This window comes from Cygnus olor, chromosome 4 (assembly GCF_009769625.2).
Source record: "Cygnus olor isolate bCygOlo1 chromosome 4, bCygOlo1.pri.v2, whole genome shotgun sequence".
NCBI lineage: Eukaryota > Metazoa > Chordata > Aves > Anseriformes > Anatidae > Cygnus > Cygnus olor.
Genome location: NC_049172.1, coordinates 14,250,202 through 14,275,768, shown reverse-complemented (window position 1 = coordinate 14,275,768; position 25,567 = coordinate 14,250,202). Strand labels below are relative to the sequence as shown.

At 41.4% G+C, this 25,567-nt stretch overlaps 1 protein-coding gene across 1 annotated transcript in view; it reads left to right on the top strand.

Annotated features, from left to right (window-relative positions):
* TECRL (trans-2,3-enoyl-CoA reductase like) overlaps positions 1-4,005 on the top strand; it is a 60,278-nt gene extending 56,273 nt beyond the window's left edge. The window contains exons 10-12 of the mRNA XM_040556066.1: positions 1,086-1,171; positions 1,573-1,618; positions 3,212-4,005. Coding sequence (XP_040412000.1) covers positions 1,086-1,171; positions 1,573-1,618; positions 3,212-3,339 — 260 coding nt within the window. The 3' untranslated portion in view covers positions 3,340-4,005. The remainder of the gene's footprint in view (positions 1-1,085; positions 1,172-1,572; positions 1,619-3,211) is intronic.
* The last annotated feature ends 21,562 nt before the right edge of the window (positions 4,006-25,567 follow it).

Below are 25,567 nucleotides of genomic sequence, written 5' to 3'. Positions count from 1 at the left end.
TCTTAATTATACACACCTACAATTTAAGTGTGAATTTAAGCATGGAATTCCTCTAAAGCATCCTGTTGACAACAGAGAATTCAATTTTAAATCAGTTTCAAAATTTTAAAAGTGAAATTGCTGAGGTTTAGATATACCCATCTCACGCACAGATACACATCCACATATGTACAAACACACGATAAAATCATGAATACTTACACAGACATCTATCTAAGTGTGCATATGTATGCTTTTAAAGGCTGTTTCAGGCATGTTTTTTTTTCAGGATCTTTTATACCTTGCGAATAAAACCTATATATACTGGATATACTAGAAAATAAAATATATTTTCAGGTAATAATAGTGTAATTTCTCACAATAGCATCCTATTCAAGAAAATACTTCACCATGGTACAATCAACTTCATACACTGAAGTCAGTTTCTTCTGTTCCAGAAAGCTTTTGATGTACTGTGGTTAGGCAGGTGCTTATGTTGTTTATTGCAAGGAGTCTAAAGCAGTTTAAAAGCAGCAAAATCATTTTTTTAAGCATTCTCAGTGCCTACAAGTATTAAAGACAGAACCGTTGCCAGAACTCAAAAAGTGAAATGTTGCAATTTATATAAGCGTTATCAGTGGCTGTATTGAGTAGTGCTGTTAGCTCTGGAGTTGTTTTCCTGTTCTGCTCAGGAATGAAGGATGAGGATGCAAGAGGGGACAGGTTCATGGTCATGAGTCAGGCTGAATAAGATACATCTGCATCCTTTATATCCCAGAAGAGTGCCCTTAGCACTCTCCTGCTGGCTAGTCCACATTAAACTACTCATTTCTCTCTTCCTCTGAACAAAGGTCTTATGCTTTGGACATGCCAAACTTTTCCTGTACAAATGGATACATGGCTTGCTAAGCAGTGTTCTCACTGGGATAAATGCAGCTTTGCTGTCTCAAAGATTTCACAAAATTTCCAGACTATAACTATACTCTGGAAGCATTGACCAAAGTGACCCTTGTCACATAGTTAGCTTGTTATAGGGCCTTGTTCCCCTCCCTGTAATAAAACCACGGGCTTGTCTTTTTCTTTTTTCTTTTCCCTCTTTTATAAAGGAAGTAAAGCCTGTTTTCCAAGTCCAACCTACAACCCCTTCACATGGCTCTTCTTGCTGGTATCCTGTCCCAACTATACATACGAGGTACATGACTTTCTCCTGTTTCTTTGCTAAGGGCGGGTTGTTAGGTTGTGTAAAACTTTCAGCTGTGCCCACAGCAAATCTGCAGCTCCTCCACACATCTCCCTATACATCAAGCATTACATTTTTTGTTTCAGAGTCTCCTGCTCCCACAAATGTTTCTCCACCAGCCCTTCTCTTCCCTCACATCTATAGCATGACTTCTAAATATATTCTCCTCCATTACAGAGTCCCCAGCAACCAAATGATTTACCCCCCATCTCTTCACCCTCACACAGGATGCTGGGTGGCCCCTTTCTAGCTGTTTTTCTTCTCTCTCTAGTGCAAAGTGTTAGGCTCTTCTTGTGAAGATTTTCCCTTTTGTTTTGTGTATACAATTAACAATGCCTCTTCCTTTGCGACAGGTTGGCTCTTGGATCAGTTTCACGGTGATGACACAAACACTGCCAGGTAAGTTTGAAATAAAGCAGAGATAGCTCTGAAATTGTTGTTTGTGGAGGTGAATTCTGTAAAATTAAAATGTGCCCCAAATTTACAGCACATGAAATACTGTCATCAAATCTCCCCTGTGACATGACTGTACGAACCTTCAAAGTGCTACCCTCAGAAAGTTGTGGGGAGCATGAACACTACTGAAACACCCCCAGTCAGCTTCTTTGGATCTAAACCTGCTGGGTTTTTTTGTTTGTTTGTTTTGTTTTTTTTTGTGAAGTATTATTGTTTCTTCACTTTTCACAGTGAAAATTAACTTTGAAATTTAATTAAAAAATATATATTTTTCATTTATAGTCAAACATGATACAGGGAACTTTATTTTCACTGTAAACCTGGAATGATACTTCTAATAGGAAGAGCTAAAAAGACATACTGAGTAGTTCCAATGAGTAAAGACACACACAGGTGTCAGGATTTCACCATTTGCTTTTATCAGGCACCCAGTTCCTAACATCAACCTGCTTAGCAGTGTTTGCAGATCTTGCTCAGTGTTTTCCTGAATCCTTAGAGCCCTAAATACCCATACAAATATGGTCCCTGGGACTGAACTCCCCGGGACTGAGCTCCCCAGAACATTCACTTTTTAATTATCTCTCCATTCCAAAACAGAAAACAATAAAAACTACTTGCAAAAAGTAGCCCCACATGGTTTACAAATGAAAAAGAAAGGGATTTCAGAAGCGGCTTAAACTCCATCATGACAAAATAAAAATAAAACTTTTAATTTTGTTTGAAAGATAAAACATTTTTGTGCTACAGGTCCAGGTATGGAAATGATCTGAAAGTTCAGGGACATTGTAGGGCTGCATTCCTGGGGGCAGAGAACAGCAAAGGATGCTGTGTGCACATCCTTTCAGTGACTGTCCCAAACATAACTTGGCCAGATGCCAGATGAATCTGATCCCCCAGCTCATTTTAAGGGAGAAAAAGGGTACTGAATTTGAAAAAAAAAAAAAAAAAAAAAAAAAAAAAGGCAAAACATTGTATACCTCTCAGCCTGAAAGGAGGGGAACCTAAGAGACCTCTTACTGAGCCTTGATGACCACAGCAGGGGCCCATGCATCTACACTGAGGCTTTTGTGAGACCTCACTGCTGGGCAGCTTAATCTGCGGCTGTCTGCTTGCTCCAGGGTCCAGCTGTACAACAAAACATTACAGCACAGCTCCCTGTTGCAGTTGGAAGCTGAAGGTAAAAATGAAGAAGTGTTATAGGCCAGAAGCAAATCAGAGAAATAGTCGTGTGTGGTCATGGAGAATTCTGTGCCGCGACTGCACGAGGCCCAAGGAGGCCGTGATTTATGACGAGGCCAGAGGTGTTTCAGGGTGTCTCTAGAAGATGTGAACATCTTCTGCATGCATTCTGACATGGCAGCTGTGAGCCCCAGGACACGTTATCACAGCCACTGCAAGGCTGAGAACGAGGGCAGGGTTAACTTGTCTCTGCCCACAGAAGAGACTGCAGACTTTTCCCTAAACCCTCCTGTGTTCACAGAAACAAGCGCTGAAAGAAAACACGATCCTTTTTTTTTTTCCCTTTTTTCTTGATAGTCGGCATTTTTGCTTTCCTGATGGTCATCCAGATGTCTCTCTGGGCCCAAAAGAAACACAAGCTGTACCTGAAGAAATTTTATCCAGAGGTGCGGAGAAAAGCAGCTATGATTCCTATCATCTTCTGAGCCCTTCACAGGAGTTGAAGCCTAAGTGTACAGCTCAATAACTAATGCAGAGTAAATGAGCCATTGAATTCAGTAACCAAAGAGGACAAACTACTGGATATCTTTTTCAGAAAAATAACAGATCAAAAAGAAGAGGTTTTAATTAAGTGGAAAAAAAATAGTTCTTGAATTCTTCTTTCCCTCTAAAAGATTTTTAATTAATTTTCTGCAATGGAGCTAATTGGGAGATGATGAGAAAATTGTTTATGTTGAATATTAGGCTAGATATTTAGCAGGTGTAAATGGGCACAGATACTGCTGGAATACACCTCAACTGCATGCATTCAGATCTGGTGATTTTAAGGTTTGGTGTTAGATGTTGACCAGATGCATGGATTTTTGCATCTATTAAACTGCACAGAAACAGCATGTCCTGCCTCAACTCCTCTAAAGCATCACATCAAAGGATGACTTGCTAAGCTGCTAAAACAGTTTAGACTTCTTTTACAACTTTTTTTTTCTGTCTTTGTTTTTTATTTGATTCTGATAGCAAATTGTTCAATACAAATTGGCTTAAAATGATTCACTGCAGAGATGTCTGGTTTTCTTTTATTTTCAGGTAGGCAGATCAGCCCCGCAGTCCCAGGAGGGGACTGTTTGTGAGCTGCTTCCCAACTTGCTACTAATTTGCTGCATGACCTTGGGTACATCATTTAAGTCCATACCCTCTTTCTCACATTAAACAGTTCTGGAAATAGCAGAAGACTTTCTGGACTAACAAGCATGTTAAGATCTTCTTGTTCAGTGCCCGACTGCATCTGGACACTGTTCACTTTAACTTGTATCAAGCACTGCGAAACCCTTGGGCACAAGATGAACCAGATTACAGCTTGTTATCAAAAAGGAGAGGGATTCTGACAAAATTTCAGTCCCTATCTGAACTGTCATAGATGGACACTGCTGAATGGCTTCTGCTCCACTTCAATTTGGTCAGTAAGTTCTCACTGCTACTTTACTTTCCAGGACATTATTTTCTAGGGGATCCCCTGGATTTGTTATTCAAGTCCTGAAAACTGTTTAGCTCCATTTGCAAATCAGTGCATCCTTGCCATGCAGAAGCACAATTGTAGTTAGAAACAGCAAGAGAATGAGAACTGTTTAAGCATGCATTTATGGCCTAACTCTGTATATCTTAATTCTAGTTTCATTCTACTACCATTGCACATTTATCAAGGTCTTTTGGCTCCCTTAGGCCTGTGAAAAAGTTTGCCTGAAAACCTTTAATTGTTAGAGAAATACCAAAATACAGACGCAAAGTAGGCAGTCTGTCTCCTAGAGGCACTGTTATCTTAGCACCAGCCCAAGTGTTCTAACAAAGTTCATTTGCCCCCAAAACTGTGTTTATGTTCCTCTTCTAATGTCTAATCTAGAGTCTCACAACTTGCCTATTAGCAAGAATAACTCATTTTCATCTTGGTAAATAAATCACTTTCCATATTTTTTTAACTTTTAAGCTAATAACATCTAATTTTATTTTATTTTTATTCCTCTCAATGGAAAACCCAAGTTACAGTGAACACCCAGTTGTCTAACTCAGACTACTAATAAAGATCTGTTTCAGAAAAAGTATTTTCTGTACTCTTTAGTCACTTATACCTAACAGAAATATTTTGAAACTTTTTTTCCAACCAGTGTTAGACATGTGAGTCATGAGAATGTTGTCTCTTTTTGTTTTTAACTCCAGTTACTGGGATTCTTTTAATTTCAGGTTAATTAAATGTCTCATTTTAGCAGTCTTGAAGTTTGAATAGTTCATGAGGGAGGGTAACTTGATAAAATTACACATTTATCTAGTAGTCTCTTGGTTGAGATTATTGCAGCTTTAAGTCTGTTCAAGGCACGCTACCAGAGTGATTCCAATTGCTAGGAGCCCAGTTCCTCTTCAACAATTAGTTTAGGCCAAGTAAGTACTTCAGGAATTGTTTACCTCTCTGATTTTTAGTAGGTCATTCGGTATGTGAGGATAGGGGAAGAAGGGTGTTGGCTCCCTAACTGAATGACTGAAGTTTTAAAATCAGGGTAGGAGCAAATACTAGGTAAGAACAAACGAAGATATACTACAACAGGCTGTCTCAGAAAAAATAAATAAATATGGCAGATATTTTGGGATTCGCTGATGTGATCTTGACTAGCTAAAATTGCTCTAAATTGTGTTAAGTCACTTCACAAATAGCAATAAATCCAACTTCCTGCACATTCATGGATCTTTCTCTATTACTCTACCTTCTGTGATTTTCAGGGCAAGTTCTGTGTGATTAGAACAGATAACTTATCTCCCTGTATTTGCCAGTAATTTTAGCCACAAGCATCATGTATATTCTGAAACAAAACAATTATCTCCACACAAGCATTTTCTTGGGAAAGTTTGTCATGACTACTAATTACTTGGGAAAAAAAGAGTCCTTATCGAGCTCAAAATACTGATATTTTCTTGTATTAAGGGCTAATGAGTAAATAAATGGTTAACTGAAAGCACGTTTGGCAATATTCTCTCTTAAGCACAGACCTAACTTTTTCAGAGTCATCAGTAGGAGGAGGACATGGGCAGGGTCACCTGAGTGCCAGAATACCATCATGTTTCAAGGTCAAAGGGAATGAGCCAACATGCAATGTGACCCATTGCTCAGGTAGTTGCACCCTACTTTGGCCACTTAATACAGAGTTAGTTAGTCAACAGACATTGTGAAGGATGTCACCAACACAGCACTCTGCATGCACTGGCGTACATGGCAAAATAATCAGGAAAACGTGAACGAAATTTTTCAGTCCTGCTTCCCTGTGGGGGCCATGAAATCTACGACTTGCAACAAACAAAGCAATTCTTTCCCTTTGAGCTCACTCCCTTTTTTTTTTTTTCACCTGGAAAGGTGATGGACTGTAGGGCAGTGAACCCACAGCCCTGTGGTGCTCAGGATGTTCCTTACCCTTGCCTTTTGCTCCAGTGACCAGCCTGAGCTTCCTTGATGCTGCTGCCAGCCCCCATCTTAGACGCAACATAATGATGTTTGTCACAAGAAGCAGGAGGCTGAGCAATGTATAGCAGAAGAATCAAGTGGTCAAAGTTGGAGTGAGACAGATTCTGGTTAGATGCAGGGAGCCAGCACAACTACTGGCACAGGTAGGGCCTGTATCTGCTGGGGCAATTCCTGCTCAACACTCTTCAGAAGCTAGGCCATCCAAGCCAAAAGACCACAAATACGGCAAGGTACAGAGACATGAGCCTACTAGACAACAGTTCTGGTGGGGACAGTGTGAAAATAATCAGCTGAAGTCCCACGGAGTCCTTCCTGGCCTGCCCAGTAAGGCTGGTGTGAACACTACTGCTCAAAGTACTGCTTTCTCTCCCATCGGTGGAGACTCCTCACACCCAGCAGCTTGCTGCTGGTTTTCTGCTGTGATCCTCCAGATGGGTAAGTCTCATCTTTCTCAAAGTCTAATTTCAAGACTTTCAAATGGGGTAGCCTAAAGTTGGGCCTTTGGTTTCACAGATCTACATTTTTGTGGCCTGCTCTTGCCATGAAATGCCGACCTTGACAAGAGCAGGCACCAGCTCAGGCTCTCTGGTGGTGCAGTGAGGCATTGTGATGGGGAACCGAAGTGGCAGATGCTCCTGTACACAGCTTGGCAGCCTGCATTTGGATGCCCAGTTTGAAAAGGCCCTTAAGACCCAGCCATATGCTTGTCTTATAAGACAGTTAACACATCTTCCCAGTTGACAGGACTGAAGATTGTCTCACTGATTTCATCTTTCCATAGAACACTGAAAGCAGGAGAAGTGAATAGGCAGATGGTCATCCTTTTTTAAACATGCTATTATCATCAAAATATCTTGTACTTTCCATTGTTTTGTATAAAGACAGTGACTCTAAATTGGCTTTTATCACACTAGGAACTGAGATAAAGCAACCTGATAGCAAAGTAGTTCTCTGAAAGAGAGCCTGCAGTGATAGCTAAATATAATAAAATAAAAATCACTGGATGTGAAGACTTCTAAAGTACACTATAAGAGGGAGAAAGCTATAGGAAAGCAAGAGACTATTTATCTATTTATAGTTTTAACAAGTGCTGCTGAACTAAAAATTAATTCAAACCATAAAGAGTTTTTCAGCAAGCTAATATTTTCCACATGATGCTTTATTGGCTTCCCTTTTCTGTATTTTCCTAGGCACAAGTTTTGTCTCCAAGCTATATTCTCTGTCATTAACATTCATGAAAGCTTTTAGAGAAATGTACTGTATGCCAGTTCCAGCGTTCCACAGATAAACGTAAATGAAGTGTTGCATTGTCACTGCACAGTGACAAGTATCTACATGAATAATATTTTACTACGAAAAGCCTGGTTTATCACAGGTGAGTGTATAAAGGCTGCTGTATAGCTACAATTAAAGGCAGTTTTCATAACACACGGCCTTAGCATCATGGAATAAATTTTTTTTCTAACGTTCTCTGCAGACATAGTGTTCAGCTATGTATGCAACTTGTACATGTAACTCTTTCTGCAGGTATTGGAACCAAGAGTAGAGCTGCCCTGGGCCTTTATCATGGCACTGGTGGCTGGCTATTTATTTGCCTAGCCCACCAGAGACTGGCTTTTACTCTGGCGCTGCCCTGTGAGGATGGCTCTGAGAAAACATTTTCTTGTCCGTCTGGACAAGAAGTGACCCACATGCGGGGTCTCAGTCACTGTGCGACTGAAATACTCTGCACTGAATTGCCTTGCAACATAATGGTAAATCTAAAACCTCTTTTGTCAAGTGAAAAGACAAGCTAACGGTTCCTGAAGTATGTGCATTTGGATTAAAAAAACCTACCACATATTAACACCTTCACAATACCTAGAGTTCTAACATATATCTGCTTTTATCCAACTTCTGAAGCATTTGAAGGCTGAGTAACCAAGCAAGAGGAAATTATTTATAGATAAAAGAAATATGATAAGAGTATTCAGCAATGCTAATGAATTCCTTATTTAAAAAAGCAAACTTCACATCTTTTGTTGAAGAATTCTGATCATTAGCCAGCTTCCTCCTAATACATTACATTATTCCTGGGAAAAAGTAACATAGCTCTACCCGTGATCCCTTCTGCTGTTCCAAATACTCTGCCATTCTCAACAAGGAAGGCTTTTCTTTTAAAATTACAGCTCTCACCATCTGGGGGCTCTTTCTTTTAAAGCACTACAGGGCAGGCTCAGAAGAAAACAGACCCCATCAAGCATTCTTTTGCTCTTACTCATACTGAAAAGCCGATGAGTTTTCAGTTGACTGGTGGAGCACCATGACACTGAGTTACAAAATAAACAAATACTTAAAAAAGTGTCCCTCTCCTGAAGACGAGAAAAGAAAAAAAAATTTTTTTTTTTCTAGGACATAATATGAAGCCATTTCCGAGGTTCAAGGGCATCCTTGCAGAATGAAACATTGATTAGAGAGCTGGAAGGACTAGAATGTGGCTGCAGTGTGCTTTTAGGGATTAACAGATATGTCTTTTTGGAGAGAAATTTCACTCTTTCTGACAACAGAGCTTGACAGAAATGGATTAAAGATGACATCTCCAATATTGCATCTAATGAAAAACAAAGTACCTGTTCTGAAACCAACAGTGAATACTGTCACATAAGAACACTGTATTCTTCCACCCTCTGGTTTATGTCATCTCTTTGCAGAATGTGCTTTTTGTTTGGACTAGTATGGCTTTCATTCTAACTCTTACTATTTATCTATTAGAGCTTTGAGATATGCAGTAATGTCAAAGGAAAACCAGCTCCTGATTTCAAAAGGCTACAGATAAAATATCTATGTTACCTATTTCAGCCCTGCTGCCCCACACACCCTAACTTCCGAATGACTCTCCTACACATTTCCTTTGCTCCTAACCTCTGCAGCTGTTCATGGCCTTCTCCCTGCAAAACACAAGAATAATTCTTCCAGGTCTAACTAATCAAGTTTGTAACAGCATCTTACTATTAAACCATAAATCTGTGAAATAAAAGCTGCAACATAATCTCACATACGTTTGAAATGTTTTCTTATGTAGAGAGCCCTAGCAGGTAAAAGGAAAAGATATTGCAGTAGTACAGACACAAGGACAAAATGAATAGGACCGTAGTAATCTGAGAGCTGTAGTTTCCCCAAGGGCTAAGTGCCTTGGACATCTGTCCCAGGAGTGGGAAGCACAGATACAATAAAGATTTACTGCAATGTAATAAAGGCAGTGCTGATCTTGCTTACAGACCTGAAATTAACTTTAGAAGACATAGTACCCTGAGAACACTTAAACAAACAGGTAATCTATTTTGATAACATGCAAATATTTGTTGGAAACTGTACCTCAAATATTCTTGCACTTCGTTTGGAAACGCCAATTTTACAATAATTTTCACTCATGCACTATGAGCACACCATGGACTTGCACAGAGTACTGCAAGTTACACAGGGAATTACTGATAATGACTAAACAAAAGCATGCTGTTTTATTATGTGCAGTTATTCGTCTTCATTTTTGTCAGGGAAATAAAGTGCTATTCCTACCAGAGAAGCTGGTGAAATTTCTTGCACTTATGAACTGCGACACCAAACCCTCAGGGCAGCCACACGACTGTGCCAGAGAGCTTGAGCTTGTAGAGGGAATTCAGGAGTCATTCATAAGTAGGAGATGACAGCTCTCCACAACCACCCTGCTCCTGTGCTGATGGGTCTGAGTCCCTGATGAAGCAAAGCCCATTTCAGCCACTGCTGCTCCTTTTCAGAGCTGCTCTACCCAGGGGCTGTGGCCCCAGCCAGATATTTCAGCACCCAAGTTCTCTTTAAGCAGCTCAAGGGCTGGGATGCCACAAGCCTACCGCATCTCTGCTAGAAGATGTGCCGTGGACTCCAGGCCAAGGTGCTGAAGCCAGATGCAAGATGGGTTTAACTCTCTCGGTAAGCCTGCCAAACAGCTAATGCAGTTTGTCATCCTTGAAGAAGTCACCGATGTTAGTTTCTCATCCCTCAAGCAACTCGTGGTATGTGCCAGCCGGTGGTTCGCTGACTGGCTCTCAGTGGCACAGGGCTGCCCAGACCGACAGAAACAAGCACAGCAGCCACTGCCTGCAAATGCTTTGAAAAATGACTTTTTACTGGCATGCAGTTTGTGTAAGGGCACTAAATCTAGGCACGTGCAACAGGAGGCAACCTTGCCTACTGCAGTTCTGTAGCCTTGGGACTGCAGATGCATATGTCATCCAAAGGGCATATTTAAAGCAAGCAAAAAAAAAAGGAAATGCCTCGTGTAATCACAACGTCGTGTTGCAATTATATGTGAATAATGCGTTATAAAACACGCTGACAAGATCCCCACTTCTCAGCAGCCCTTTGAGCAGTCATTTTTTTTTCAGATACCATTGAGCAAATAGAAATAAAATCAAATCCTTCAGCATCCACAAACATATGGTTGACACACACAATCAATACGCAGTTACAAAGAGAGAAAAACTGCAGGAGTTTTCTTATTGGAGATATGGAGGGGGGAGAAACTCCCACCCCCCACTTGGAGCAGAGAAAATAAAATTGATTCATTGGTTACAGTGCAAAGAGATGAGCATCTCCAGCAAGAATTAAGGACACAAACAAGGTCACGACAAAATTTTCAAGCGGCAGCAGGCAGGATTGGCCGAACTGCCTTCCATTTTAACTGCAATTGTCGATAAAATAGGCACATTATGAGGCAGGCTGAAGGATGGTCAAAAGGTTAAGCCCGGCGAGCTGGTAGAGAAAACAGACAAAACCACCCTCTGACACAATAAACCTTTGCAGACGGGGCTTCTGCTGCTGCTGTCCTGATGGGGAGAAGGGCAGAGAGCTGAGGGCAGGCAGATGTCCTAACACCTTGATCTCAGGCAGTGATCTGCAGAGTCCCAAAAGCAGTCTGTGCACAGGTTCTCACCAGGTCTGGGCTGCTTCTCTGGCACTTTTGGGCAGGCTCAGTCTACTGCTGTCCTTGTTGGAGAATCCCTGGTTATCTTGCTGAAGGAAAGTCAACTTCTAAGCTGAAGTAGCAGCCGCCAGTCTACTGCAGCCCCAGGTTCAGTCCCTTACCCTGATTCAGAGCAGAGCGATTCAGGCCCCGTGAGCCTGCAGCAGGCAATGAAACCAACAAAGGTTAGAGGGAGCAAAAATCATGCCTGTTATTTCTACTGCTTACCTAGAGCTGCCAGTGAATTTCCCTGCAAGATTTTCTCTCCATTTCAATTTCTTTCAACCCCAGAGGAGATGCTGCATGCCTTTATGTTGCAGCAAAACACTCTACAGCCACAAGAAGTGAAAGCCATCTGTTCTTTGAAAGTGTTTCAGACAGTTTTTTTTTTTTACTATTTTTTCTAATTAATATAACTAATCTTTCAGCTTGCTTGCATTTCACAGACAGATGAAATACTACGTATTTCAGCGTAAGCTGTGAGAGAAATAGTTCAACCAATCCAAAATGACTGTTTTTTTTTTCCTTCTGATTTTTGATTTACAGAAAGTGTCGAATATTTATGTTTTCACCAGAAACCAAAATTTACCGATTCCCAGTGGGGACCTCGCTTTCCAAATCTCCCTTTTAAGACCCAGTTGCTCGCAGTGCTTCTTTCCCTCAAACCAAGCATCACTTCATTGCTAATTCCTGTAAATTATGAGTGTGAGGGACAGCATCCCCATGCTTTCAGAGAGAGAACCAGCCAGGCTGAATCCTGCAAGCTGGAAAACGTACAGGTTGATTTCCCCAGCAGAGAAAACCTCTGACCACTGTGCACATGGGAGTCTCTGACACAGCTTGAACTGAGAGTGAACCGAGTCTGATGTATCAGACCATGGAAAAGTCAAAGCAGCAGCAGGAGTCAGCATGCTGCCAAGGGGGAAATGTGTAGTTGGAAAGCTCTGACACTCCATTTAACAAATGGAGCATGGGCTAAGAGTACAAAGGAAAGATGACTGTATCATAACCAAGGCTTAACATGCACCCAAATTTTTGCTGTGAGAATGGGCTACCCTTACATTCAAGGTAGGCAAGAGGCCAGCATCCAAGTTGTTCCATCCATGAGACGTGGAGGAGAAACGGGCGAGGAGAAGGCTGCCTCTCTCCTTACCCCCTAGCTGAAGTAATGAGTTTGCTGCTGGCATGGACGCACTGTTTGGGGACCGGGAAGGAAACTGATGGTGCAGAAGCTCTCTGAGACTAGCTGGCTCCCAAAGATAACCAGGCAGTGCCCTGTGCCTTGCTCATGCTTCCAGCCCCCAGATGTTTCCCCATCTTTGAGCCTGCCTGGCTCAAAGCAGCCTTGGGGCAAGAAGGGAAAAAGTCACCAGAGACTGAGGTGTCCCTACCATGGGCTCTTGGCAAGCCTTCTTGCCCTCGGCGAGCTGATATCCTTGAAGCTCTGCCCTGTCCCCCACATCCCCCTGCCCTCGATGGTGCCATAGTACATTTCTGCAAAACAAAAGCTGTCCACGGTTGCAGATGGCTGTTGTAATCTCCCTGACTGACATAAATAAAATAGATGGATGCAAGCAGACTAATGATCTACTCTAGGAGGCTTGGTTATGATGCACTGAAAAGAACAGCTGGTTGTCAGCAACATATTTACCAGGAATTTAAAAGACAACAACAGCCATATAATCCAGAGGATTTAATGACAGAGTGGAATGAATACTGAATAAATGCTCCTTTTGATAAACTCACAAACATTTGGGGGATGCAACAGTGATTTATATTCTTATGGGAGAAATAAACAAATTAAGGATTTCACAGCCTTGTGGAGACTGGATTTTGTAAATGTGAATTTCAGTGTACTTTCAGATTAACCTTTTCTCTCTTGGTATTAGAGGGAAACAAAACGTGGAATTTTCAACTTGCAAGAAGCTCCAGATTTTTGGTGCACAGTTGGCTTGTTATTCTGCCCTCTCTAAATCAAATTAGAAAAAAACTGTTGCACATTCAAAATGTTCTGTGGAGCAGGATTTCAAGCTTGATCTATACTGAAACCATCAAATTACCATATCAAAATTTTAACTTTCTGGGTGTCAAAATGTTTGAGCAAAAAGTTGGATTTTCATAGTGTTAAAATGTTTCCTTGCTACACGGTAAAAATCACTGCGATTCCCAGGATGGAGTGCAACAGCTGCATTTAAAAATGTCTGTTATCGTCTGAACTAATACAAATAGACAGCACTGCTGATGGGTGAAACGAAACTCTTCAAAACAAAGCTCTCTGTCTGAATTCAGCTTTTGACAATCTTCCTACAGAGCTTTCAGACATTGACGAAAGAGCATTTTCCAATAAAAACCATTCTGGAAAATGACTTCGGCCAACTCCGAGGAACATGCTGAATAACTGAAGGTACAAAGAGCACAAGGCTCTGGCCATGCTGTCTCTCCAGCATTGGACCTCCTGCACCTTGTCTACCTTATATTTCTGTACTCTCCAAAGACAGGGTGACAGGCAGCATGGCACGGCTGATGTTCAGCCATTTGGACACAGCCTCTCCTGGCTGACACAGCAGCAGGGAATGCACCGAGTGGGACTGGTTCTGAGCTCCTTAAGCCCAAGCATGCAGAAGTTGCTCCCTCTGTATGTGCCCTCCAAGTAGCATGAGACCAGGGTGAAACACTTTGCCAAGTCAGCAGCTCAGGGTGATGCGTTGTGAATCACGGTTCGGCAGAGAAGAGGGCTCAGAAGTGAGAGATCTCTCTCCTGTCCCATCTTGTGGGTGCTGGCAGGATTTAAAGGACATCCCACTTGGATCCCCTAACTACAATACAACAAATGAGACATTGCTGAGCTTCCGGGAGCACTCTCAGACATGACCAACAGGCAGAGGATCCTGCTGGTTACTGGCACCACCTTTATCCTACTTCTTACCCCAAGCGGGGGTTGCAGCCTTCTGCTGATGTTCTTCCTGAAATGCAGCTCTGTTCGTCCTGCCTCACTGCGTGGTACAAGCCATCAGCTGTGAACACACTGGTGTTATTACTGTGCTGTCAATGCTATCGTTGTGCTGGCACTAGTTACTCTGTACTGAGGCTAACTCCTTCCAGAGATGCTATTAATCTGCCTGACGTGAATCTTCAGAGGTTTCTGAGCACTACCCTGAGCCAAATCACAGGCACATGCTCATCGAGCCCTGCACAAACCGATGGGCCAAGACTTCTGCAGCCCTCAGTACCTGACATTCAAAACTGAGAGGACTATTAAAACTGTTCCACTGCCCACGGTGTTCAGCTGTGCGAAAAGGCTGTTATTTTAGCATTGGCAAAAAGTTCAGGAAATCAGCAGAGGAATATTGCTGCAAGTTTGCTGGAGTGCCTACTGCTCTTTCTGTTGGCTGTTGGAAGCAGCAGCGATCCGTATTTCCTACCAGATATTTCCCGCAGCCAGTTCACAGCCTCCCCGTGTTTCCCATACCTTCCTTGCTCCTCATTAGTTGTTGCATTAACACCTAAAGCAAAGGTCGAGACATCACTGTGCTAGATGCTGTATGCAAAAACAAAAAGGAAAACAATCCCTACTCCCATCTGAGCATGAAGGGATGCAAGGGCAATAAGTCTTGAGTTATGGAGGATGATGTGGCAAGGAAAAATCCTTCTAGATTTTCATTAGCGAACTCATTTGAGATAAACTGGATGAACGATAATTTCTTGGAGGGGAAACGAACTTCAAACTGTTAAGCCTGTGCTGCCGAAAGCAAAAGATAAGCGTGACCTCTGCTTTTAATGTATTTGTCTTTCCATATCCACTCATAGACAGTCAACCCAGCCTATTAGCACCATTGGTCTAACACTAAAAGTCAATTTGATTTAACTGCAGTTGCTGGCGCTGCAAACTGCCTGGCTATCACTCAGCTAGAAAAGAGACATTAGCTCAGGTGCTGCCTAAGATCTAGCTGCTCTCTTGCCATTATAAGGTGCCTGGGATCCTGCTTTAATTCAATCCAGGGTTGTCAAAAGCATATGGGATCAAATGAAAATGCCAAATTTAAAATACAAATAACCATTGAAGGTAGATTTTTAACTGCTAACACTCTATCATTAAGCCAAAGTTGATGCCTTTTACAGCAACATTAAAGCAAGTGTTATTAAAAGAAAATGAGGCATTTATCAATAAACATTTTTAGTGTTATTGAAAGTCTCAGAATTAACACTCTTGCGATATTTTGACTAAAACAAGCTCTTTCAAAAGCTCTTTCTAGCACATTAACATCTCGTTAAACTTTGAGGATGTTTCAGATCTTCCTTCACTAGTAAAGGAACAAATTAAATTCCAATAAGAATGATACAAAACTATAAGTGCATGCATTTGCTGTTGCTTACATGCTTCGAAATAAAAACACTCAGAATAGAAAGATCAGCCTTTTTGCCAGAAAGTATAGAAATTAACTTTCATGGTCCCAAAAGGAAATACGAGCTAAATTCTGCTATCCCCAGCCATTACTGAAGAATTTTGGATGATATTAATTACCCATTACCTTTTATAGGGCTTCAGTGAGAATGCTCCCGCTGAGAATTACAGGACTGTCTCCAGCATTGTAAGGTTAGAACAAGCTGCTAGTGCATATCACAGACAGGCATACATTTATTGTGAGAGCATTTTTAAATATTTGATTGCAGGACAAAACTTCTGAGAACTGACCTGAGTTGTCTGAAGAGCCCTTAAAAATGTATTCCTCTGTTCTTCTCCAAATACCTATATAGTATCTTGCACGTGCAGATGTCTCAGGGCAGAAATAAGTATGGGAAACTCCATCGACTGCACACCATGCCGAGAAGTACAGAAAATCTTATTTGAATCATGGTATAGAAGTAAGAGGGACCTAGAGGCCCCTGAATGAATTAGTCTGCTTAGTTAAGATGTATAAAATACATTTTGCTATTTAAGATTTTCCCTGCATGGACAGACATAAGGATTTTGCTCCCAAATCCTGGTGCCATGGCCCCACCTGTTTGCCTCTTTACTGCCTCCCCTCTGCCTCCCTGCCCAAATCCTTGTGTTTTCCACCCTCTTTAACACAACATATCTGGACAGAACTGCCTCAAAAAACATTACATTTCTACAGCATGCTGCAAGGGGACTTCCTTACCATGGACAGACAAATAAAAATGTGTGCCTAGCTCTAGCCACTCACTTGAAGTCTACGTGTAGCGAGGCTGCGAGTGCCCTTCCAGTTGGCTTGTGTACAGGGCAAGAGGGCATAAGGTACTACAGTAATAAAGCCAAATGCTTTAAGTTTAAAAGACTCTGATAAAACTTGTGCTCAAACACAGAGTGAGCAGGCTCTATCCTGTCTCTACAAGTGCCACCCCTTTCAGTTGAAGGTCTGGCTTTGATTATGTTCATCAGAGAACTAATTGAGCTTGGTCAGTTTGGTCTTTTGAGCCTTTTCTTATGGATTAACTTTTATTAGAGCTAACACAGAGGACATGAGGAAGGCTGGAAAGGACATGGAGATGATAAGCCTAGTATGTGAGAGGAATAATAGTTGTATAACATATTTGTGAAGACAAAATTGGGTTCTAGAAAGAAATATGATACAGCCATGTACATTTTAATGCCCTACAGGGGCACATACCTGCATACCTGCACAGCTTTAGAAATCTTTCTTATGCTGTCTTTCTTTCTCTACTGTTCATTTCTGTAACTGTATTTCTAGCTTTTCTAGGCTGTTTGTGACAAAACAACGAGATTGGAAAGTGACCGCAGGAGGATCTACTCTTGCCCCACGGGAACAAGACATTATTGTTAACTAAAGGCTCTACATGTCTTTCCACAGAACAAAATGGCCTCAAGAAGAAAACTGGTATCCATAGGATATTAAAAATGTGTCTGTACTGGTATTTATGTGAAGAAAAAAAGACAAAAAGAGCCCAGCAATAATAAAGGCTGTGCAGAGGTAGGATGACTTATTAAAGCTACCGTTAAAAGGAAACTTGTGTTATTGGATATAGGCTTTGAAATTATGGCACAGGACTAAGTCATACAGAAAAGTAACAAGTTACAGTTCCTGACAATTTTCTGCTATTTTTCTTAAAATAATAATACTAATATGGAGAAGGGAAAAAAAAAAGAGCAATTAGAATATTTTATCTTTTAAATTTATTTTGGAGAGCATACATTCTGTAAATGCCTTAGCTCATATTGAGTAATGATAAGCAAGCTAGAAAGCATTTCATGTTTCCTAAAATTTAAAGGAGGTCTTGTATCTTTCTCTTTCCAATGATCATCCTATGCTACAATTGCCTTCCTTTTGGCTGTCTAAACAATAATCTTTTGAAGAAAAAGAACGTGCTTATGAGACACAGGAAGAAAGTATCTTATTTAATGCACAGTAGCCAGAATTCAAAGGCAAAATAAAAGAAATTGAAGGTGCTCCCTGGACACACCTCCCAGGGTCCCTCCCTGGACATACCATTTTTGCTCGCTGGCATGCGAAGAGGGCTACTGGCCAGGAAATACGTGGCTAGTGTGAGGCTCAGAGGTAGGTGCTGGGGCATGTACATTCACTTCTGAAGGCTGATGCAAAATAGGTCGCTTCCGTGAGAGGAGAGCATTAATTCCCGTACAAGACAACTTGGGGAGACCCCAGCTGCAATTCAGGGGACATTTCTTGACAGCCCCGTGCAAAAAACATAAACCTAGCAGGGCATAGGTGAAGGATGATCAAAGGAATAATGAGCTTGTTTCTCGAGAGTGAACTAAGGGTGTTTGTGTTATTTAGCTTAGCAAAGCGAAGACCAAGAGAGATCTGATTGGGCTCTATAAATACAGTGGGGTAAGCTTCAGGGAGCCAAAGAGCAATTTAAACTAAAGAACAATGTTGGCACAAGAACAGATGAACATTAATTGGCATGAATAAATTTTGGCTGGAAACCTGAGGGTGATTTCTAGCTATCTGAGGAGTGAGTTCCTGGAACAGCCTTCTAGTGGTGGGTAGAAAGAACAAAAATAAAGAAAACAAACCAAAGCAAAACAAAAAACAAACGAAAGGCAAATATCAGGGAGATATAAGGTAGAGGCTGACGCATGCCTGGCTAGAATGAGACAGCATGGCCATCTGTGATTGCAGCAGACAGAATTCAAGTGATCCTTTCCTGCCCTAGTTTTCCATGATGGCTTCCTTGGTGGGATTATCGTTTGCAAAAAGAACTCTGCTTTGTGGTCTGGGATCTTGCTGACAATTTCAAAGAAGTGTAAATGTTTCCTAGGAGTGCAGAAGCTTGTCCTGGAGATACAAAGCCTCTGGATTTTGGATCAAATCACAGGCTCCCATGCAGTACGAGTATGCACACCACAGTGATAACCTCCCGCAGCCCCATATGAATCATGTACAGTTAAATCTCTGCACAGAACAAGCCACTGGTCCTAAGATGCTAATGCCATGAACAGAAATGCACAGCAGGAGGGACAGCTCTTTATTCTTTAATTAACTCATACATTTCTTCAGCCATATCGTACATCAAGCCTGGCCATAAAAATGGCAATTTTATAGTGTGTAAAAAAGAATGAAATGATTCAGAAAGATTGAAGATCCTTTTATAGCGAATGTATATGCCTGTCGGAGCACAGCAGATTCCAAACAGATACATTACTGTCATCCATAAAACTACTTTGATAACTTATTTACTGTAACTTTGGGTGACATTGTCACAGATTCATGGTTTTGTAATATCCATAGGTGCTTCAGGTCATCACACTGTTCTTGAAGGGATTTTTCTGTCAGATGTGTGATGTTGGTATATAGTGAGTTGCCATTGCAATTGCTTGATGCCCACTGTTTTGTCTACATATTGTTAGGATGCAAAATGGATGGATGAATGACAGAATAATCTGGGCAATTCAAGGCAAATCTAATCAGAATATTTAATTTCCTGCCTAAACTTTTTACCCCCAAACCCTGCAAGACAAGATATAAATGTAACGTAAATGCAACTAGTTAAAAAAAAAAAAAAAAGATAAAATTTAAAATTAAGATAGGAATAAGAACTTAAATGCTGTAATCTCCAAAGAGAACCAGCAATCAAAGTCTAATATCCTCATATTGTGCCAGATAATGAAACATTAAGCTGAAGATAATAAGATTTCTTTCCACTGGATAGTCTTCAGCATAGTTAAACTTGCGAATGAACAGCTGAAGTGTTTTACATAAGCAAAAGGTTAGATGTCAAGGATTCTGAGGGGTGAAGGAAAAAAAAAACAGGTCATTTACTACAAGGTAAGTAGAACTCACTTATCACTCATTCACTTTTAAAATTGTGCCGTAATTAAATGCCCTTTAAGACAGACAGCTTCACCATTTTATGCACTGATGGGCACGGAGGATGCAGTGGACATTTTCACCTAGCTCCCCTAAGGGAATGAAGCCTAATTGTGCTGCACGTATGTGTACATCAATGCCTTTGTCCTCCTCAGTAAATTCAAAGATTTGCACATTTCTATTAAATATGACAAAAAGGCAGACATCTCAAATGCAGTAAATTTCACAGCACTGGGAAAGCTAAGAGAGATGCATGCTAGCAGAGTATCCCACTGAAGGAACAGATAGGTCACCCAAATCAGCCTCCGAGAAGCTAACACAGCACAAGAAGTCACAGGAAGCCAAGCCAAATTCATTCCACTGCCAATGGAGTTGCCAGCTTTGTAATGTGCTGCTGAGGTGCAGTAACACTGGTAAAATAATTACTGCCCTGTCTATGGTACTGGACTTGGATGGTTATTCACCACAAGGGTTTTTTATCTTTAGAGATGCGAAGAGGGGATGAGTCCACTGTGCCTGCTATGGAGCGTGAAGAAGGAACTGAGCTCTGTGCTCTAGGTAGAAGCACAAAAAAGAAATGAGTATTTCAGCTGGGATGTTACAAACGCCCTATGGGGCTGAGACAAGTACGTCTCAGGGAAACACGGATACCTGCCTCCTTGAACGTTACCTGTAAATCCAAGACTTAATCATCTCAGTAAAAACTATTAAAATGCAGCAGTGGAGTTGCATACATTGAATTGAAATGTCCCTGCAGTGGGTTTCAGCCTCAGGGTCTGACAGGAGCAGGGCCTTACAGAAGAACGTAACATCTTCAGGCCATTGTCAGTGCAGAGGCTTGCATGCTACGGGTTACGTCTGAGACAGTGCATAGAACAGCTATCAAGAGGTTTGTCTTCTGCCAGCCTCTTCCCTGCTCTTCCTTTCTGATGGATGTCTGTTCACTTTTAGAAAACCTGAATAGATGTTTTGCCAATTTTCAAAAATGACTTGAAACAACCCTTCACTAATGCCCTAACACCATGCTCCGTACAACAGCAGACTGCCATACAGCAAATGAAAAGAGAACAACCTCCCATACTATTTTCAAGTTGCATTGAATTACTAACATAATGCAATAAACAGAGTTTTCCCAAGGAATAGTTTTGAATAGATGGTTTCTTTTACACTGTACTCCCTTAACTATCACAAATATTCACAGCACTTCTCTGCTTCATCCCACATTACAAAATCTCATCAGTATATCTCTCACCTTCACTCCATTTTTTGTATGAACCTTTTTGTAGGCAAATTATGGAGAAGCGAGGGCATGGTCATACATCTGACATCAAGGTCAGGGACACTGAATGGGGCACCAAGATTGCAGGATGGGATTGCCAACAGAAATAACCTAGTACCACAGACAAATAATATGCTATTCATGTATTAGCATAAAACAGACTTTTTTTTTTATCTTCTGCTAAACTTTGGGTGAGGTAGAATCTCACAGAAGTAATATTCCTTAACGCATTTGCAAAATCGCTGTGGAAAATGTGCACAGAGATCGCGAACTGACACTCAGCATTGAACTACCTTTCCAGCAAAGGCAAAGCCAGGCTCTCCTGGGAGCATGTTTGGTCTTTGCAAAACAACGAATATGTTAGGGTTTTTTCTCTCTTTCTAAAATAAACCACAGTAATGCACAAAGAAGGTGGCAGATGGTTGCTTCCTAATCTGCACATGAAATATCTTTCAATTACAGAATTTGTTGCTTAATGTCTCAAAGTCCGTATTAATTATACACACTAACAGAGGGGCAGTGCTGAAAATGACTGGATCTGGTTGTGAGGCTGAACAGTCTTCAATGTGGAGTTTAATTGTTTTCCCCATAAAGCAGGTGAAAAGCTCAGACAAAGAAATTTTGCCAGATGGCAACTGATAACACAACATCTTGTGCTGCTTTTTCTGCTGCAAACTGCCAGGGGAAAAGCAGTCCACAGAGTCTCCCATGGGTTCGAGGATTTGGGATTTTTTTTTTTACAAGAATAGGGTACAATTCACGCTTGCTTTTGAGGTGACAACACCGTCGATTAAGTACCTTGTGAAACTTCCAGAAAAGCTATAGGTGTTATTTGAATGCCCTATAGGCCTTGTCCTGATCTTCTGCCAGGGTTAAGCACTTAATAGCTTGATATTAATCACTGAACTGCGAGAAAATATATTTGTGATATACACGGAGAGGAATCAGATTAATTACCCACCCACATCCTTGTGAAGCTGCAAGCTTGTAATAGAGAAACCAGCTATTTTTTTTGACGCTAAAAGGAAGAAAAATGCCATGGCAACTTCTCTGTGCTATTTAATCACATTTACTGAAATTTTATTAGGTGCTTTTGAAGTAAAATGGCAGGAAATAATCTATAAAAAATAATGTGCTTTTAAATACAAAGACCTTAAATGTGAGTACAAAAAGGAAACCAAATCTCTAATTTAGTGGAACCAGTATGATTAAAAATAATTACATTTGTAAAGTGAACATTTGGAGAAAAAATGATTAATGTGCTTAGTAATAACATCCATCTAATTTGTATAATGAGCATTTTCATTTAAAGCCATGTTTCCATTCAAAATATGAGGAGATTAAAAAGAAATAACTCAGAGTCGTTAGCATCATCTATCCGTATTTACATCAGCATCCTGATTCTGAGCATGGCATGGCTTAATGGCTCTGTTTGCCATTCATTCTTTACAAAAAACCAAAAGCGACAACTTCTAATTAAATTTTTTTTAATTTATAAACTCACATACATGCCATGAAACATTAATTGTGGCAAATCAAAAGAAATACTAGACATTTAAATACTGATTGCTCGCCATGTCAGCAAAAACACAAAAGTTAGTCATCTATGTGGATATAAATTAATATTCATTAGAGCTCTATTAACTTTCCCTGATACCAACCTTGCAAAATATTATTTTGCCTGTGTGTGGTTATAACTTTGGATTTTTCACTTTATTTTTCACTCCATGCCAGACTGCCCCTTCTCTCTCTTTCTACAAAGGGCTTTGTCATTATTTTCACTGTAAGCAAGCAGGGGATAATACTGGATAATGAACTACATCCCTCAGGTGATGTGATGGTGTGTGCCTGCACCCACGTCCCATCATGTTGGTGCTCTGCAAGCATCTCACACCAAAGACAACTGTGACTCTGCCTCAAAGCTGGGTAATAAACCTGGTCCTGAAGTCTTTGGCATTTCGCTATCCTTGGCCCTCTTTCAGATTATCAGGTTTCTACAAGCTTTGTGAGCAGCCTGAAAACACCTTACGCTGGCAAGATGCCTGAATTGAAATGGCATTTAAAGATCCACAGCACCTAGGAAGCCCACAGGTGGTTGGGGAAAACGCCACCCAGCTCTGACACTGCAGAGGGACTCGGAGCCTCCTTGCTTTCCTGCTGAAGCCCAAGATGTGCTGCACGCAGCACAGGACTCTTGGAGGTACAGCACCCCAGGGAGCTCATTCACTGATGGCCACCACACGCACACCTCACTTCTCTCTCTGCTGCAGATAGAGTCAGAAGTGTCTGAAAGAGTTTTCTAGGAAAGAAGTCACTTAAATGCACTGAAGTTTGCCCTCGTGAATTCTTAGTGCTTTATTAGTTCCCGTGAGCTGCTTGAGTGAATAACCAATGATAGACACAAATGCAAACTCCAAATTTATCCAAGTCTGGTGCCAGAGACCAGGCACAGGTCAGCTCCTGCTGTAACTTTTTTATTTGTAACAATTCTCTATAATCCAACTATTCTTACCAAAGTGTATCTGCGTGATCTAGTTCATTGCATTTCAGTTCAAATTCAAGAGAAGTTTCACAGGAAAACCAAACCTGCATTACATTACTTCTCTAATGCAGCAGTTAGTTAGAATAACTCCAATCCCCATGCACTCCCTAAAGGTTTTGCGGCAAAATATGTTTTCCATTCACTGGCTAAAGGGATGGAGGGGAAAAGAAAACAGTTCACATTCACTACAAATCACTATACAGCACCAAAAATGAGGAATCTGTTCGCAGTTCTCATTTTTCAAGGAGACTTCAACGGGAATTAAAAAAAAAAAAAAAAAGAGAGAAAAGGTACTCCCCGCAAACTTCCTCTAGATGTGCCACGTTCTATTTTCTCAACGTTTAATAACACTTTCAAACTTATTAAACGAGACAAGGACATTTGAATTTCTCCTGTGTCTCTAGCCTTGTCTGTGCCAGGGAAGTTTAAGTGGTTTTTATGTTGGCTGACTGAGCTGGTTATAGCTGCCTGCGCTCCTGACGCTGAAAGAGCAAACGCGTACGAGAGAGTTGCAAAAACATAATCTGATAGTTTATGTGTTAGATGCCCAAGGTCAAGGGTGCAAATCCCTTAGTCTAAGTGGTGCATCAATTGAAAATTAATGGGGCCGTTAAATGTTAAGAGGAGCTTTAGTCACGTTATTGTGCTCAGTGCTGGGGCACAGGGGTGAGATGCTGTGGAGGGCAAAGCGGATGATCTAATGCATCCGCCTGGCCTTAAAATTTATGAAAATGAATAACGCCTGAACTTAAACTCTCATTTTGTTGTAAAAGTGCCTTCTCCAGTTTGAATCAAGTTGTGTGGAAAACGTTGCTAAATTTATCTGAAATAAGAAGCCCCAGTGCAATGATTCAACCGTACCTTACTAAGACAAACTCAATAAATTCCTCATGTAAGCAAATGAGTTAAATCTTCCCCTTTAAGAGTTGCTTTTGCAGTTGGGGGTCTCTGCAGCAGAGAGCTGCCTGGCTCTGCGACATCCAGTTTGACCAGCTGAGGGCTCTGGCAGATGCACTGGGGACATGCCACTGCCATCCTCCTTCTCAAGGGATGGGGAGAGGTGTCTGGTGATCCTTGCTGCAAGGACGTAACCCTGGGGAGAGGCAGGAGGGGCAGCATATATCTCCAGCCACCACGTGCCCCTGAGACCCTACAGGGTGACAGGGACAGATCCACCACTTGTGACAGCAGAGCTGCTGGGACAAGCACCCTCCCCTGCCAAAAAAGCACTGCTTTCAACTCAGCTTATTTCTATGATCCTTTTGGTAGCATAACCCAAGAGCTGCTTGCAAGCAGCTCTCCTGCCTCACCTGAGGAGCAGCATCCTTTAGACACACTGCTAGATACACAGGGTGCCTGCCACCACAGTACCCGCTAAGGTTTTTTTCTCCTCTTCCCATTATCCTTTCACAAGGAGAAAGAAAAATAAAAAAAATAAAAAATCCAGCCCCCCAGACCTTAGTTTCTGGACCTGTTTTGCAAGCATTGTTCCCTTTAAGAAAAAAAGGTCGGTGGGGATACAAAATAAACTGTCATTTCTAAGGCAAGACAACCGAAGAAGCTGTCACAACCATTATTCAGCTAATCAGGGATAACGTCAACGACCTCATTCTGTCAGAAAGTATGCACGGCAGTGACCTCTTCCTTTATCAGGAGCAATGGGATACGACAGCACAGCCATTATTTCTGTGTAGATAAGGAGCCATCCCCTGTTGCTCCCCTGACGAGTGATGCATGCCCATGGCTTTTTCCAGTGCCTCCCATTTCTCACATTTGGCACGCTTTGGTTCTGATATTAATAATTTATACGACTGTCCTGGTGATAATCTACAGGTATCCCTCCTTAATGAGAATTAATGGCTGATGGTGGGGTATGGTGATGATCTGGGGAGTCCTGGCAGCCCTGTTTAGTTAGGAAAAAAGCAATGGTAAGCGTGCTTGGCTGGGAACCCCACATGCAAGGGAGCCCAACAGCCCTGCTGTGCAAACTCCACAGCTAATTGGTAGTGGCTTACGGCTTTATTGCTCCAGTTCACAGTCCCTGACCTGCGTTTCCAAAGTGATTAATAGGCGCTTTAAGCCATTTTAATAAATTTGCAAGGA